The 17286-nt window shown below is 41.6% G+C and overlaps 1 protein-coding gene across 7 annotated transcripts in view; it reads right to left on the reverse strand.

Annotated features, from left to right (window-relative positions):
* The window catches only part of MBOAT1 (membrane bound O-acyltransferase domain containing 1), a 111566-nt gene that overhangs the window by 12086 nt on the left and 82194 nt on the right, over positions 1 to 17286 (reverse strand). For 4 of the 7 annotated variants that reach the window (XM_003897109.5, XM_017957621.3, XM_009204493.4 and 1 more), the window contains 6 exons: positions 16770 to 16824; positions 14562 to 14745; positions 12453 to 12645; positions 6464 to 6567; positions 3337 to 3401; positions 862 to 994 (listed from right to left, as the gene is read on the reverse strand). In XM_003897109.5, coding sequence (XP_003897158.2) covers positions 862 to 994; positions 3337 to 3401; positions 6464 to 6567; positions 12453 to 12645; positions 14562 to 14745; positions 16770 to 16824 — 734 coding nt within the window. The remainder of the gene's footprint in view (positions 1 to 861; positions 995 to 3336; positions 3402 to 6463; positions 6568 to 12452; positions 12646 to 14561; positions 14746 to 16769; positions 16825 to 17286) is intronic. The other 3 variants (XM_009204494.4, XM_021937030.2, XM_021937029.2) reach the window with 3 other exon arrangements.

The raw sequence follows: 17286 nt of genomic DNA on the forward strand, positions 1-17286 counted from the left end.
ATGAATTAAACGGTGAGTGGATAGCTATGTGGGGGCTCCTGAATTCACATCCAAAATATGGCTCAACCAATGTCAATAAAAACTCTTGGCATCAGAAATAAGGAAGGCCACAATCGCAATCAAAGATTAAAATAAAATTAAATACAAAACTCCTGTATTTGGCAACGAAAGCACTGAATCACAATTACTTCTATGCATGCTCGTCTTCTTCTTGGAGGAAAGTTTTATTCTTTATTATCGTGCTGTACAACAAGCAAATTGCGGAACAATCTAGAGAAACTTCAGGCTCCTGAAAAAACCTAGAGAAGCGAATTTACAAAATTCACAAACACAAACTAAGCTAACTGCGTTGGGCATGTGAACACACGAGGTTAGATTAATCTCCGACAGACTCATTTCCTGTGGCCGCTATCTCATTGACTGCTCAAGAGACTTTGTGAGTTATCTCTAGGCTCAGAGTAATGAAATGAGAAATTAAGCAAAGTATAGGCAAAGTGAAGTCCTATGGTGCCTACGTTAATTAATCATCATCATCATCTGTACTTAGTAGACTGTATATGTTCACAGACTTTAACAATTAAAAATGTTTTCATCTCTTAGGGTACTAAACATTGTCCCTACAATTCCTTTTGTTTCACAAACTACGAACATAAAATGGTTAACCATTTTTGTAATGACTCCAGGTTCCTACATATTCAAGTATTTCTCTAACGGGAAGACTCTTGCATACTGGTTTGATTTTTCAAAACATCGCTCCCATGTTCACATCCCACCCCCAACCCTACTTAGGACCCAACAGATAACAAACATGCAGGCATCAGATTGCTGAGGAGAAAGACCCTAGGCCTAAAGGATGCTTACCGCTCTAGCTGCTAATGTGACAAGAATTCCAGTTAAGAAGGTAAAATAGTATCCGGGGTAGACACCATGCCACAAAGCAGAGAGGATGAAGGTTAGCACCGTGGGGTACCATGGAACCCGTTCATAGCACACGCTGCGAAGACAGGAAGGAACAAGACACAGGTGAAACATACCAGAAACTTCTAACTACAGCTGTTGTTTCTTGGATAAGACTATGCAGAAATCATTTGGTCCATTACTGATGCGATGCCTCCCTAACTGTCTTCAGGGACTTGCAGCGCAATCCAAGCAGCCTGGACTACCCTGATTTCCTTAAGCATTACCAGATAGGTAATTCACAGCTCAGCCTTTGAAGGGATGTTATACATTTTTAATTTCCATAGACTAAATGATCTGGACCCATCACACTACATCTGTTACATCTGTTATAGGTCTGAGTGATCACTTTCCACCCAGCAGGAGTTCCTGCCTTACAGATGCTTACTCCACCAATGGCCTCATTTACTGGGGGTGCTTAAGTAAGTGCCATTGTCAGTAACAATTTTGGAATCAGGGTCTTTAGAAATGAATATCCTTATTTAGTAAAAATTAATTTACCTTTCCCACCAGGCTCCTATGCCATCTAACCTAATCAGCACCATCACCCTGTTCATCTCTTTTGGCAATGACTCCATTACAAAATCAATATGTCGGTTATGTGACCTCTTCAGGTCTCCCAGTGTCTATCAGACTTCAATCCACGAATCTGCCTTAAAGAGTGATACTGTGACAATCTAGCAAATGTCAGCAAATACCCTGAAGGTTTTTGGCTTTCTGATTGTTTATTTGAAAAAAAAAAAAGTGATAGGGAATCCCCCCAAAACTCAGTCTATGAATTGCCAGTGGCACTCTAAGGAAGCCACCACCTCATTTGCTAAATGAGAGGACCCAAATAAAAAATAAAATAGAAATTCAAACAGGTAACACCAACACAGCACTGCATGGGTGGTCAACAGCAACCAATTTAAACACAAACTAAGCACGATGGCTCCCTCTTCATAGAAAGAAAAAGAATGCATTTGGAGAGATGAACACAGGACTGAGAGCAGATTTGGACATTGGATGACTCAGCACATTGGGAGTACTCAGTATGTAGAAACAGAAGTTTATGCTAAAATCATTTGCAAAATTAATTAATAGCAATAATGTTGAGGCCAAAATTTCAAGATGACTATGTTCAGATCAATTGTCAGAAAATACTGCATGAGTTTACTTTGGAGGAATTACTACACACTCCGTCTCTTCTCTTACCCCAGTGTTTTGACCCATGAAAGATGCTACTTATCAAAACAGTAGAATCTCCTTTAAAGCTTAATATTTTTACATACTCCCTGTATTAATTATGATAGGCATATCACTAGGTAACAGAGCTTGCTGCTTCAAGGACGGCATATTATTATTTCCGTAGTAAATAATGTTTTTAATTTTGGAACATGTAGGAAAACAAAAGGATAGGGAAATATCAACAAAAATATAAATTTTAAAAGCATAAACATCTGGGATACCATAAAGCATTTACTGCTAGGGGTGAACACTGCAGTCATCGATGATTTGATGCAGGCATTAACCTTCCTTGACATCTGAGCAATAGACTCTCCCTCAAGGTAAGAGGCAGCACAGCAGAGAGGGCAAGAATCTAATTCCGGGCCGGGTGCGGTGGCTCCCGCCTGTAATCCCAGCACTTTGGGAGGCTGAGGCAAGTGGATCACCTGAGGTCAGGAGTTTGAGATCAGCCTAGCCCACATGGTGAAATCTCATCACTACTAAAAATACAAAAAATTTGCTAGGCTTGGTGGTGGACACCTGTAATCCCAGCTACTCGGGAGGCTGAGGCAGGAGAATCACTTGAACCCAGGAGGTAGAGGTTGCAGTGAGCCAAGATCGCACCATTGCACTCTAATTTGAGTGACAGAGTGAAACTCCTTCTCAAAAAAAAAAAAAGAAGAAGAAGAAGAAGAAGAAGGAGAAGGAGGAGGAGGAGGAGGAGAAGGAGAAGGAGAAGAAGAAGAAGAAGAAGAAGAAGAAGAAGAAGAAGAAGAAGAAGAATCATCTAATTCTGAAAGCAGACCATTTGTACTTGTATCTGTCCCTTAGCTGGGTGACTTTGGGCAAGTGACATAACCTCTCTGGGTCTCACTTTTCCTCACCTGTAAAATGGGGGTAATGACTCACAACATCTCATGGGATTGATGGAGGATAAAACCAGGACCTGGTATACAGGAATGGCAGCATTCAGGGATATAAAATAAATATGCTACATTATGACCTTCTCAAATCACTGTATTTCTACTTTTTCATTTACGGGGCACAGATGTTAATACAAAACAAGAGTGTCAGATGACATTGCCACAGGCAGACTCCCACTGTTCAGCTACTGACTCCCCTCCAAACATATACCAGTGCCCTAAGTAATGAGGTCGTTTTTGTTTTTCTTACCGCTTCAGCCAAGTAGCTGTCTGAATATTCCAGTTTTCCAAGTACATTTTGAAACTTGTGGCAGTCTGGAAAGAAGAAAATAACACCTATCATTAACTTTAAAAATACCCCAAGTAATGGGAAGTTCTCCCCAGTTTCCCTGGCAGCAGGTTAGATACGGTATTTCAATAGTGACTACTCACAGTCAAGAGCAAATCAGCTGTTCCTTCCTACACAGGACAATTTTCTGCTGTTTATAAGATCCACTTTGCAACTAAAACTTGGCTTGCAAGATCTCAATTTTTTTTCAAAATGTATTTTCAAATTACAGGAAAACTGAAGGAACGTTTTGTGGGTTTCCCTTCCACTCTGGTTAAAATTTTTTAAGCCAGCTGAATTTTATAATTAAATATTCTAAAAACGAATTTGCCCCAGGAAAAGTTTAATCATGGGAATTTGGTGCCTTTACGGGGACAGCTTAAATTTAATTGTCATCTTTTCACTGTGTAGCCCTCTAAAACTAGGTCAGTCTTGTACAGTTAACTCTATAGATAGCTACTCAGGTTCCAACGTTTCCAATTGTTTCTGGAATACTAAGAGATTTTATGCATGAAGGGATCAAAACACAGGAAAGGAAACAAATATCACCCAACTGGCAGTGACGCAAGCAAATCAACTACTGAGAAGGGACATCCCCATGATAACCCATTACCTGGGTTTTCTCTTTAGAAAAAACAAACAAACAAACAAAGGTCTTATCCAAGTCTAGTGCAGCTGGGCGTGGTATCTCACGCCTGTAATCCCAGCACTTTGGGAAGCCGAGGTGGGCGGATCCCCTGAGGTCAGGAGTTCAAGACCAGCCTGGCCAACATGGCAAAACCCCATCTCTACTACAAATACAAAAATTAGCTGGGCATGGTGGCGGGCACCCGTAACCCCAGCTACTCAGAAGGCTGAGGCAAGAGAATTGCTTGAACCTGGGAGGCAGAGGTTGCCGTGAGCTGAGATCGCACCACTGCACTCCAGCCTGGGCGACAGAGCAAGATTCCATCTCAAAAATAAATAAATAAATAAATAAAATAATATAAAATAAAAAGCATGATGCAAACATACAAGGATCAGAATTCCTAAAGAAGGTAGAAAGTCTAAGTGCCACTTTTTTCTGAAGTGTTTTCAACCATAAGAAAATCATATACAGGCCACACGTTGGCCTAATGTAGTATGTCTGTAAGGGACAGAAGGAAGGAGGAAGGGAGAGAAAAGAGGGAGGAAGGAAGATAGATGGAAAATAGATCTTTTTATTGTGAGTTTTTATGTCAAAACCTCAAGGAGTTTTATTTATCTGCTTCTTCTATGGCTAATAAAATGCTATAAGCCCAGCCTTGGGGTGTCTTAACTAATCAGACTTCCTTGTTTTTCTTTACCTCCTTATTCTATATCAAATGTATGATGACAATGTAAACTTTCTCCTTCTGGTTTTCTTTTATAAGAAATACATACTTAATGACTTAGCCCTTTACCCTGAAGACATGTCCACCGTGGAAGGATTCTGTTTTTTGGCGCATAGCTAGGGGGACTAGTAGGCAGCCGAAGGTCAAGGGGGACCACCCTAAAGGACATTTACCCAACAAAACTCCAAGGCAGCCAGTCCATGAGTTTTGAGGGAGAGAAGAATGTTAGTGAGAAAAAGTCGTAACACACTTGAACTCTCTCTGACATCATCTATGTAAAAAAGAGAAGCTTACGGATCACCTATACTGCTTTTCCAAAACTGAGATAGGTCATTCTGAAAGCTGGACCTTGTCCACTTACATTGTGGCCCATCGTGACCAGGGACTGCTTCTTGCCTCACGTGCAGCGACCAATAGTAAAAGCATTATTTGTTCATTCAGAACTGATGCTGGACCTTGGCCATGCTCTTACAGCATCTGCCAAGGCCTTCCACCCACAGGAGACCCCAGATCCTCTAGGACTATACAAAAATGAATGTTTTGCCCACAGTAGGCCCTCAATTAATATCTGTTGAATCTGATTGACCTGAGTAACCAAATAGCATGATGAGTTTAAGTTGAAGATATGATGTAATTTACTTAGATAACAGTGGCATGCTTCTATTTCTTTCTGCTTGTCTGTCTTTTGAAGTAGCGCTGTCTCAATGCTAAAAAAAAAAAAAAAAGAAAAGTAAAAACATAATCCTCCCTATAAATTCCACCATGTTTTGTAGTTAAAATGCAGATCACTTTCCCTCTGGAGGCCATCCACATGCAAGAAGCCTCAGGCAAAAGATGTTGGGGGTTTCCCCCATGCCTCCTTCTGACCTACTTTCCACCCAATGTGGGTGGCAGGTGGTCAGTTTCCATCTATCTCTGGCTTCTTTCTCCAGTGGGCTCTGTCTGCCCTGTGGCAGGTGGAAAACCAAAACCAACAGCAAACATGAGTCACCTGGCTAGGAACCCAATGCTTCTGCATGTTGAGAATCACGCCCATTCAGCTAAAGGGGGGAAAGGGTCTGAGACTTGGCATTCCTGTTTACTCCAAGAGCTATCAATGCAAAGAAAACCCAGAATGAAGTGGCCCCAAGGAGACCACCTCTGATAATGACAGCAGACCAAAAATTGTGGTGCAAGAATGAAGACAGAAAAACCACACTATTCTAGTGGCCTAAAAGTTGTACATTATGACAATTCTTCTTAAAAGTGAATGCATTATAAATGCCTCCAAAGGAACCACACAGAATGTTTGCAATATTGAAATCAAAATACAGGAGCTTCCAGTCTGCATTCATCACTGAAATAGGTAGAAAGAGAACAGAGAGCGATCACACATTGGGACCTTCCAGTTGAAAGAACAAGAATATAAACAACAAAAAGATTTTCCTGGCTCTTTTTCAGATGTTTTTGTGTCATTCTTCCTTGAACCATTAAAACTGTCAAGAAAGTAGATATCTTTAAAAAAGAAAAAGAAAAAAAAAGACAGAAAAAAACTATTCTGAGATTCAAAATGTCCAGGAGGCTTCTGAGCCTGGCAATCCCCTGAGAGCAGCTTTTCTTCTGACACATGGATGAAGCATTCTGGGGATATGACACTCAAAGCAAACCATTTGCTTTCTTCACTATGGAAGTTGGACTTAAAAGCATCATACACTCACCTCAATTTTCCAGATGTTTAGGTTCGAAAGCAGATCCCAACAGAAATTCCCATTCTTATCCACTCCGCTGAACCCAAAGCCAGCTGCATTGTTCACTGCATCAGCTATGGTTTTTAAAGTAACACATTAGGATATGGAACAAAAGTCACATTGCTGCTTTTAAAAGACACTAAATATCTGTCAACTTCAAGATGGAGAAATATGCAGTAGTGTCCTTGGGAAAGGAACCCCAAAATGTAAAGGATCTGCTAACATGCTGAAGCAGAAAAATATGTATTGGCTGTTTGGTAACCTTGATTTTTAGGCATTCATTCCCTTGCATTTAGGGAACACCTCCTAAGGTAAGAAGAAAGAAGCTAGATGTCCATAGAACGCAAAAATGAGAATAAACAAGAAACGAAGAACCAAAATGAATAAGTAAACAGGAGAATTTAGTGACCAACTTGACAGGAGGGGAGAAAAGAAAGGAGGTAAAAATAGATCTGAGTTCAAATACAAAGACCAGAAGAAACAGGGGACCCAGAAGAGGTCTCAGAGCTGTCACTAAAGACAGCAGGGCATTACCTAAGAGGCAGTGCTAAATCAGGAGGAGAACCAGCTCCGCAAGAGCGACTGGAGCTCCGCCTGGACATGTTAAGCATGACCTGCCGGTAGTGTATCGGTTGGAGCTGCCGAGATGGGGTTAAAAAAAGTTTAGGTCCCAAGACAAAGGACAGAGCTAGAGGTGTGACTCTGGGGCCAGCTGCAATGGAGGCCACGTGTGGACAAAATCATCCAAGCCAGCCACCCATAAGTCCCTTTAAAAGCTCCTGTTTCCATCTTTATCTTATGTCACTGAACTATAAGAGAATGTCCTCCTGCTGGAAATATTTCATCTCCATTCAATTCCTTAATGAACTCAACACACTTTTATTATGATGACCAAGAGGCTAATTGTCTCTTTCTGCTTATTTAAAAATCTGTTAGAATATTTTCTAAGAAAAAACTAAAATGAACTAATCAAAATAATTAAGAGATAGCACTATGAAATCTTTTTTTTTTTTTTTTTTTTTTTTTTTTTGAGACGGAGTCTCGCTCCTTCACCCAGGCTGGAGTGCGGTGGCGCGATCTCGGCTCACTGCAAGCTCTGCCTCCCGGGTTCACTCCATTCTTCTGCCTCAGCCTCCCATGTAGCTGGGACTAAAGGCGCCCGCCACCGCACCCGGCTAATTTTTTGCATTTTTAGTAGAGACAGGGTTTCACCGTGTTAGCCAGGATGGTCTCGATCTCCTGACCTTGTGATCTGCCCGTCTCGGCCTCCCAAAGTGCTGGGATTACAGGCGTGAGCCACTGCGCCTGGCCAGCACTATGAAATCTTAGATCTGGAGATCTTAGAGAAATCTTTCTTTTTCTATAAAAGTCCAACTCTAGATGGCCTTCTGAAGAGTTGCCTTAAAGAAAAACAACCTGTCCTAAGTCTGTCTCATTTATATTTGGCAGAGATAATGATTTAACACTGCTTCTCTTACACTTGGCTTCACTGTAAGATGATCTGGTTTCTTTTAGAAGGAAGCATGAAAGAGACCAAGTCCTTCTATGTCATTCTCCCCTCGCCAACTGGATGGGAACCCAGTGGAGAAAAAAAGACAAACAAAGTGAGGGTGTGCCTGTAAGAAACTGATGGTTTTAAACGTGTGGGAACTAATTCATGAGTGACAGAGATCAACGACACTAAGGGCCTTGAGGTCTGTGTTGAGAACTAAAACCAGAGCCAGGCTGACCATCACTGGAACCAGTATAACCACTTCTAAATTCCTTCTTCCATCTCCAGCCTCATTTCTGGCACAGCTGGTTAGACCTAAGAGAAGAGAATAATGAAACTATCTCTCTCTCTCTCTCTCTCTCTCTCTGTGTGTGTGTGTGTGTGTGTGTGTTTTCAGTGCTTATTATCTTTCCAGGACTCTATATAATAATTTACAGGCAGTTCCTCATTTAATCTTCATAACAGTATTGAGACAGAAGGTTAAGGATGGGCTCCAGGGGGAAATTGGACAGGTTTCTACCTCCACTTGGCAGCATACTACATACATGGGCCTGGGAGAAGAATTATCTAACTTCTAGAAACCTATTCCCTTGAACATAAAATGGATATAATAATGGTACTCATTTTAAAGGGCTGTTGAAATGATTAAACAAAATTAAATATGTGTGCAGTAGATAGCTCAGTGCTGGCCCAAGTTAACACTCAAGAAAGGTTAGCTCCTATTATTATTATTATGCTATTAAGGGGACTGAGGCTAGAGATATTAGGTAACCTTTAAGATCATGTAACCTCTGGGAGGCCGAAGCAGGCGGATCACCTGAGGTCAGCAGTTCGAGACCAGCCTGGCCAACATGGTGAAACCCCATCTCTACTAAAAATACAAAAATTAGCCGGGTGTGGTGGCGGGCACTTGTAATCCCAGCTACTCCAGAGGCCGAGGCAGGAGAATCGCTTGAACCTAGGACACGGAGGTTACAATGAGCCGAGATCGCGCCATTGCACTCCAGCTGGGCGACGAGAGCGAAACTCCGTCTCAAAAAAAAAAAAAAAACAACATGTAGTTTGTTAACAATGCCAGAATCTCAATCCTAGAACTCGATTCCACAACCTGAGCAGGTACGAGCCACCCTGAAAGAGGAAAATAGTGAAAGGTTCCCAAGTACTGACTCTCAGAACCACACCGAGCGGATGTTGGAATCCCGACTCCACCTAGTGATCCCACAGTCATTTATCCAAGCCTGGTTTTTGTCTCAGAGCAGTGACAGGCTCTAAGTTCACCAGTCCAAAAGTGGTTTTACTTGTACTGTGCATGTCTCCAATCTATTATTACAGATAGATTCATTTGTATGCCCATCTGTTGGACTATGTGGTCCTCAGAAAACAGCCCAGACTAAAGTCTCACTAAATAGTACTAGCACTAAGTAGTAGGGGGAAAACAGCCAGGACCATACACTAAGTCCAAAAGAAATAGTTTGATTATTTGAATATAAACAGTATCTAGAGCTAGGCTAACACAGTGAAGCTCAGCGGAGATTCATCAAGAGGCCAGCTTTAAGGATTAAATTTATAATCATGTGTAATTAGTCCATCAATTATATGTAAATGGTGTTTTAAAGAGAGCTGGAGAAAACAATTATTCGGTTAAGCAGTTTAAATATTCCCTGATACACTATTCATTGCTTCTTTATTCATAAATAAGACAAAGGTTAATTTCCAACCAGCCCATGCAATCTAAACTGTAACAAACTTCAAATTGAGGCCATACAAATTAATGAAGTGTTTCTACTGAAGCTACCCAAAAAAAATAAATAAATAAAGGGAAGCATTGGGGGAGAAAAAGAGCTAAGTCCACATAGAAAGCTCTCCACAGGAAGGGGTACCTCTCCACTGTACTCCAGATGTCCAGGGAACTCCCCAAAGGGTAGAAAGGTGCAGGTGCTCCCTGTTCCCATGACACTTCCCAGTCCAAGTCCCTCCTTGTCTCGGACTTTCCCTATGGAAAGGAATGGCCTTTCTTTCCTCCTGAGATCAGGAGCTGATTTAGTCCAGAAGCCAGCCCTTAAGCTCTGAGATACAGAAAATGGGAGCAGGAGGATAGGAAGAGAAAAGAGAAAAGGAAGGTGGGTGAGGCAGCAGAAGATAGTAGGAGGGAATTAGATATATTCTCTCTCTCTCTCTCAGTCCCCTACACACACACACACAGTCATTCAGATTAGAGGAAATTAAAACTATTAATTATTTAGCCAGCAACAGTGGCTCATGCCTGTAATCCCAGCACTTTGGGAGGCTGATGCGGGTGAATCACCTGAGGTCAGGAGTTCGAGACCAGCCTGGCCAACATGGTGAAACCTCATCTCTACTAAAAATACAAAAATCAGCCAGGCGTGGTGGTAGGCGCCTGTAATCCCAGCTACTTGGGAGGCTGAGGCAGGAGAATCGCTTGAACCCAGGAGGTGAAAGTTGCAGTGAGCTGAGACCGCACCATTGCACTCCAGCCTGGGTAACAAGAGTGAAACTCCATCTCAAAAAAAAAAAAAAAATTAACATAGAAAAAATAAGCTCAATGTTCTAAGTAGGGTTCCAACCACAGCAGGTCTGAGGCCTGCCTGCTACAGAAGTCATCATTTGTAACTGCAGAACAAGAAATAAGATAAAAGACTGCTGAACCTTCCCCAATCTGTATTCATCCTTTTCTCTTTATTCCTCCCACTGGGACGGCGCTGGAAGAGTATTGCCTGGTGGTTGTATATCTGTGTTCCCAACCATGCAACAATCCTGAGGGAGAGTCAATGTCCTACCTTTCGATTCCTCCTAGCACAGAATCTGGTACTCAACAAAAACTCCTTGAATTAAATTGAAAGCGTACAGAAACAAAAATTTCCCTCATTGTAAATTTTACAAAAGCTCTGAGTCAGATCTCTCCGGCCAAATGTTACATAAATACAGCATTGGACTGAACTTATGCAGGAACATTTTGGCCCTTAAAAATAATTTGGACTGGGGGAGGAAGGAATGGGGAGTTATTTTTTACTGGGTACAGAGTTTCTGTTGGGGTGATGAAAAAGATCTAGAGATAGACGGTGGTGATAGTGGCATAGTATTGTGAATGAGCTTCAAACACTGAAGTGTACCCTCAAAAATGATTAAAATGGTAAATTTTACATGTATTTTGCCACAATGAAAATATTTTTTTTTTTTTTTTTTTTTTTTTTTTTTTTTTTTAGTTAGAGTCTTGCTCCATCACCCAGACTGTAGTTCAGTGGCGTGATCTTGGCTTATAGCAACCTCCACCTCCCCGATTCAAGCGATTCTCATGCCTCAGCCTCCTGAGTAGCTGAGATTACAGTACCTGGGATTATTCCACTAATTTTTTGTATTTTTAATAGAGACGGGGTTTTGCCATGTTGGGCAGGCTGGTCTTGAACTCCTGACCTGAAGTGATTTGCCAGCCTCAGCCTACCAAAGTGCTGGGATAATAGTCATGAGTCATTACACCGAGCCAAAAAATAGTAATTTTTTTAAAAAGTAATTTGGTACCTGCAAACTTTAATTGAAACTTAAAACTTGAAGGATGAACTGAGAGGGAAGAGGAACTCAAGCAATTAAGTGCTACTCCCTCATTCGTGAGATGTGGGCTGAACCCTCGGAAATCAAGTTTAATAATCTATTTTATTTAATAAGCCAAATCACTGCTCTCTGACATCAAGTGCAGGTCACCTGCAGCTAAGATGTCCAACTCCCATCCCAGAAAGGGTTCCATGTGATACAGACAGGGCTTCCATGCTTCATCAACACCCTTTCCCAGTCTCTAAGTACACAGACAGGTTTATAGCTCATGTTAGCAAAGCTTTATGCGACTGCAGTCTAAAATTGTTTGAAAGGAAAGAGATAAAAGCTTAATATGAACCAAGTTATCCCACAGGAAAAAAAAAAAAAGTGTGATAAAACCAAATGAAGTCGAACTCTCTACCAAAAAAAAAAAAAAAAAATCACTTGAAGTCAGCTTCTTTCTAAGACATAAAAACCTAACCAACAGTTCCTTAAAGAAGTGTAACCTAAATTAGCATGTGTGTTGGTCAGATTAATTCAGGGTGCATCCTATATTATATAAAACCCAGAAAAATGACAAGAAAGCCAAATCATTCCGGAATTTCCCCTCAACTTTCCACTGCTTTACATGGCCAGCTTTGATTGGTAGAAGGAGAAGCTTCCAAGTTTTGACATCTGTTAATAACATTCGGTTTAAATAACGGCCAGGATGTTTTTCTCCATATCGTGGAGAACTGAGTTTATGGAGGGTGGGAGAGAGGAGGGCTATGTTGGAATGTTAAAACTGACCCTGGCTCAACTGCCTCCCATTACGTGTTGAGCTTCTTTGATTAACTGATCCAAAATGTCGTTCTGGCTAAGCCATCCAAGGAGTAGCATTTCTCCCTCATTCATTTGCAGCTACTCCATCAAACTTACCTAAAGTCCATGCAAAGTAATACTTGGGCTTTGAGGCTTGCATGACAACATATAAGTAGCAGAGTCGAGCCGGAAAGCTTGCTTTATGGACAAACCAGTCATCCACAAGGCAGGTGACAGGAAAGGTCTTCGTGAGCGTCAAAAACAAAAGGAGAGACACCAAGGTGATGCCCAACTTGTGTATCACAGCTCCCTGAAAATGGGGAAAAATCAGTGTCACCGTGCAGAAGGCTCAGGTGCGAAGAAAACAGCTTTGGCATGGGCCTGCTAAGGACAGCATTGCTCCAACAGCTGCTTGGCATTATTCCCCAGAAGGAGTGGCAACAGGCATTCTTTCTCATGAGACAAATCTGACAATGGAGATTAGGTGCTATATTTAGATACAGAACATGCCTCTGACACTTGAGGGTTGAATGTATCTAGACTGGAAGAAAATCTCCATCAGCATATTCAACGAACAAAATGCAAGTACTTATATTATCCAAAACACAAGAGAAATGGATAACAGGGTGGCAAGTTTCCATCGAGAAAAACAAAAAACGTTTGCACTTTTGCCTTCTATTCCTGTGACCAGCAGAGCCCAGGAAATGTCCTTGAGTCACCAGCAGAGAAGACAGAGGCTCAGGTATGAAGGATTCTGAGCAAGTAATTGAACACCTGGGCCAGCCAGGACATAGGCAGATAATGGGGAGCTCTAGACAGCCTTCCAGAATGGTTTAGATGTAGCCTACTCTGGGGTTAATTGTGTGCTGACTTTTTAAATTCCTCTGGACAGAGTAACTTTGCCCAGTTTTCCTGACATTTCAGGGAAAGTCCTTCAACATTCAACAGAACTCTAGTCTCCGACTTCATAAGAAAAAAAAAAAAAGACTTTTATTGGTAATATGGGCATAGCAATAGCACCTCCCTCAGAGGGCATCTTGGGGTTTAAGTGAATGAGTGTTTGCAAGGTCCTGTGAACAGTGCCTGGATCCCGGTTAAGTGCTTAGCACGCCCAGCCACAATTACAGCTGTACCACTGATAGGCACCGCTCATGGATCCCAGCCCTTTCCCAGCTGTATGTCTTGAACTGAAACGCAACCTCACCACTTCAGCTTATCTGTGCACAGAAATGCAAGCGTTTCCTTGGAGAGTGGCAGAAAGACTCTCTGATGACATTATTTTATAAATAAAAGCACAAGAAGCATGAAAACACTAAGGTGACAGATACTGCCTAGAAATGCGGTCACTTTGGTGTCTCTCACAGCCATGGTGACTTCACTCCTAGATCGTTTTGGTAAAGCAGATGAACTTGAGATACCTGACCAGTCCTAAGTGCTGAGAACTGAATGATGTCAAAAATCTCTAAAAACTCATACCTAATTAATAAATTCCTTACATTTTCAAATACTTAACTCATATTCTTTGCCAAGGCTTCAGCACTTTCAAAATATTTAACTCAAAATATCCTCATTTCCTTCCTTTCCCAGTTTTCACCACTCCTTTCATTAATTACAAATGTCCCTTAAATACAGGATATTTGATCTCAATAAATTCAGCATATTTGTAAAGTTCAGTGAGTTATCCTAATATTGACTAATATGAGATGGATAAAATTCAGGTTACATTTTAAAATATTATTTCAAAAAGTCATCTTAAATTCTCTCAAGGTCAATATAAGCAAGCTTTGGGCATGCCAAGGTAAAACTGGTTTCTCTTGCAATAAGTGGGCTCTGCAAGAAAAACACATTAATTCCAGTTCCGCGGTCCCCCCACCTTCTATGACATATTATCTTTTGGCTATACTTGAATTTCAACTCATAAAGGCAAAATACCCATAGTATTCAAACATGTTAACTCCACAGTGCTGGGTACATTGTATGCACTAAATATTGACTGATGAACTTATTGCTTTCATTTTCCTAGCCGATGAGCTTCACAGTAAAATAAACACCCATTGCTCCAACATAGAACTGCTGCAAATAAGTAACTACACTGGTATTTTAAATAAATGAGAAAAGTTATTGGCCAAGCTTTCTGGTAAACTGTTTCGCTTCTTAATTAGAACCATTATTCGACAGAGTCAATCCTGGCAGCAAAACCCTATTCTCTAGACACTAAAAACTTACTGTGGGAGAAGGTTCTGGCAAACTGTGGAAACCTTTTTGCTTCCGGTTCACCTCCAGCAACTTCATGTGTATATGCTTCCCCTCAATGAAGGCTATGTAGTCCTTGAAATTGTTACAAGGACCAGCTATGACACTCATGAAATTGAGAAGGTAACTTAAGTATTCCAAAAAAGAGGGTTTCACTCTGTGAAAATAAAGTAAATAAATTGAAAATAAAGTAAATAAATTGAAAAGTCTTCGGTCTTTGCTTTTTCTTCAGAATCTGTAAATAAGCAAACACAAATGTTATCTCTGTAGATTCGATATATGACATGACCTTTCCTTGTTTTGTTTCTATCAAGTCGGCCGAGGAGAAATCTTGTGGAAAGGAAAGGTTAAAGCAGCAGGTGGCTCACAGCAGGCACAGAGCTCCATGCCGCCCTCTGCTGGCCAGACACAGCTGTAAGCACTCAGAGGTGGGCGAGGGCAAGTGCAATTCAGGCTGCGAAATGTCCTTTTCTCATCAACCTTCCCTGTCTACAGGACAAAACGAAGGTAACAAACATAAAGCAGGGCGGAGCCTGACCTAATGTTAGCTGATCGAGATCCTTCCAAATGGGAAAACTCCCTCCCGATTGCCAACATAAATACTAAACAAATGATGGGTGGAACCAGTTTCCACTGGAAGAGGCCACACAGAAGAACCGCAGTAGCAGCCTGTTGTCTGCTTTGGCAACCAGGCCTGAGTTCCTGAGCAACAGACCAGGGTAGTGGCAGGAAAAAAGCCTGTAGAGAACAGTTCTGTGTGGTGCTTTAATGGCATTTTGGAAGGCCTGTTCTAGCAAGATAGAATAAAGGCTCCCTGAAATGCCATTGCTAACCAGTTACTGGAATTATCTCCTATAGCAGGGGTCCCCAACCCCTGAGGCTCAGACTGGTATTGGTCTGTGGCCTGTTAGGAACTGGGCCAACAGCAGCAGGTGAGCGGCATGTGAGCAAACGAAGCTTTATCTGTATTTACAGCCTCTCCCCATCGCTCACATTACCTCCTGAGCTCCACCTAATGTCAGATCAGCAGTGGCATTAGATTCTCAGAGGAGTGCGAACCCTATGGTGAACCGTGCCTGCCAGGGATGTAGGCTGCCACTGTTTATGAGAATCTAATGCCTGACGATCTGTCACTGTTCCCCATCACCCCCAGATTGGACCACCTCGTTGCAGGAAACAAGCTCAGGGATCCCGCGGATTCTACATTATGGTGAGTTGTATAATTATTTCATTGTGTATCATAATGTAATAACAATATAAAGTGCACAATAAATGTAAGGCCCTCCTGAAACCATCCCCCCCACCACCACCTGCAACCCTGTGTCAGTGGAAAAACTGCCTTCCACTAAACAGCGGGTCCCAAACAGGTTGGGGACTGCTGCCCTATAGCATTTACACCTCCATTGTGCTTAGGAAAGGGCTGATTCATTAGAATCTTTCAAGAGTGTTCCACTGCTTCCAAGTCCCAATTCCTTAATGCAAGAATGAAGAAGTCAACCTCCTCTACCACCCGGGACCTTCCTCACTTCTTCCAGTTGTCCCTGATTCTGTCTAGCAGGAACCCCCCGCCCCTCCACCATGGCTGCACCCGATGTGCTACCCCACATGCCATCTTTATTCTCAGATCAAAGTTATTCCCTCCCCTCCCACTTCTTCTCCAACACTCCCCCTTCCTACTTCATATCAACACTGGCAAAGCCAGCTGTAGCCCTCCTCCTATATTTAACTCAGCTATACTCACCTCTCCTGCCCTACTTCCTATCTTTTTCACAGTGGCATTTAATCATACTGACACTGATCATTCACTATTCTTTAGGACCCCCAAGACCACGCCCAATAAGAATACTTGTGGAGTAAACATAACAACCCCAGGGAAGGAAAGCCTTGCAGATGTACAGTTCTATTTACTCTTTGACCCAACAGATTCTACTTCTGAGACTCTATGCTGTAGTTCTACCCTAACACATTTCAAAATGACCTAATACAAGGTTATTCATCACCTAACCATTTGTAAAAGTCAAAGACCGGTAACAAGGCACATGTTCATCAATAGCAGATTCATAAAATAAATGATATTAAATCCATAGAACAGAATTAATGTGCAGATATTTTTTAAATGAGGAAAATCTCTAGATACTGATATGCAAAGGGCTCGTTAATATATCATTACACTTCACTTACTTGATAGCAAGTCGATGTTGTTCAGCAGAAAGGTCTTCAGCTCTTCGACCTAATCCTATGAAAAAGAAAAGAATTTAGAAATAAGATGCTTGAAGTGAATTCGATGACAAATTTTAAAAGGCTCTTATCAAAGTCATTTGAACCAGGTAATCTTTGTTTGCTTCATAAATCATAAAGAGTTCCTGTTTCCATTTTTTTTTTAATGCCCTGGACCAAAAGAGCTACCCATAAGTACATGTGTGAGAAGCAAAGTCTCTGTAGGTTCACACGGAGAGGGAAGGATTCAAAGTTTTCTCCTACTTAATCTGCACAGTATGACATGGACCCAGAGAACCCTCCCCATCTGGGAGTTCCTTGCCACTTTGTATATGTCTTCCCTGATACATCAGAGAGAGCACCTTGCCTTTAACAGGCTGCCACAGCTTAAAAATCTCCCTGGTTGCACTAGGTGCAGACACCTACTGCCAGCTGAGAGCTTGGTTGTGGGACATAATGGAAAAAGAAACAGGAGACTTTC

Source organism: Papio anubis, chromosome 6 (assembly GCF_008728515.1).
Source record: "Papio anubis isolate 15944 chromosome 6, Panubis1.0, whole genome shotgun sequence".
Classification (NCBI taxonomy): domain Eukaryota; kingdom Metazoa; phylum Chordata; class Mammalia; order Primates; family Cercopithecidae; genus Papio; species Papio anubis.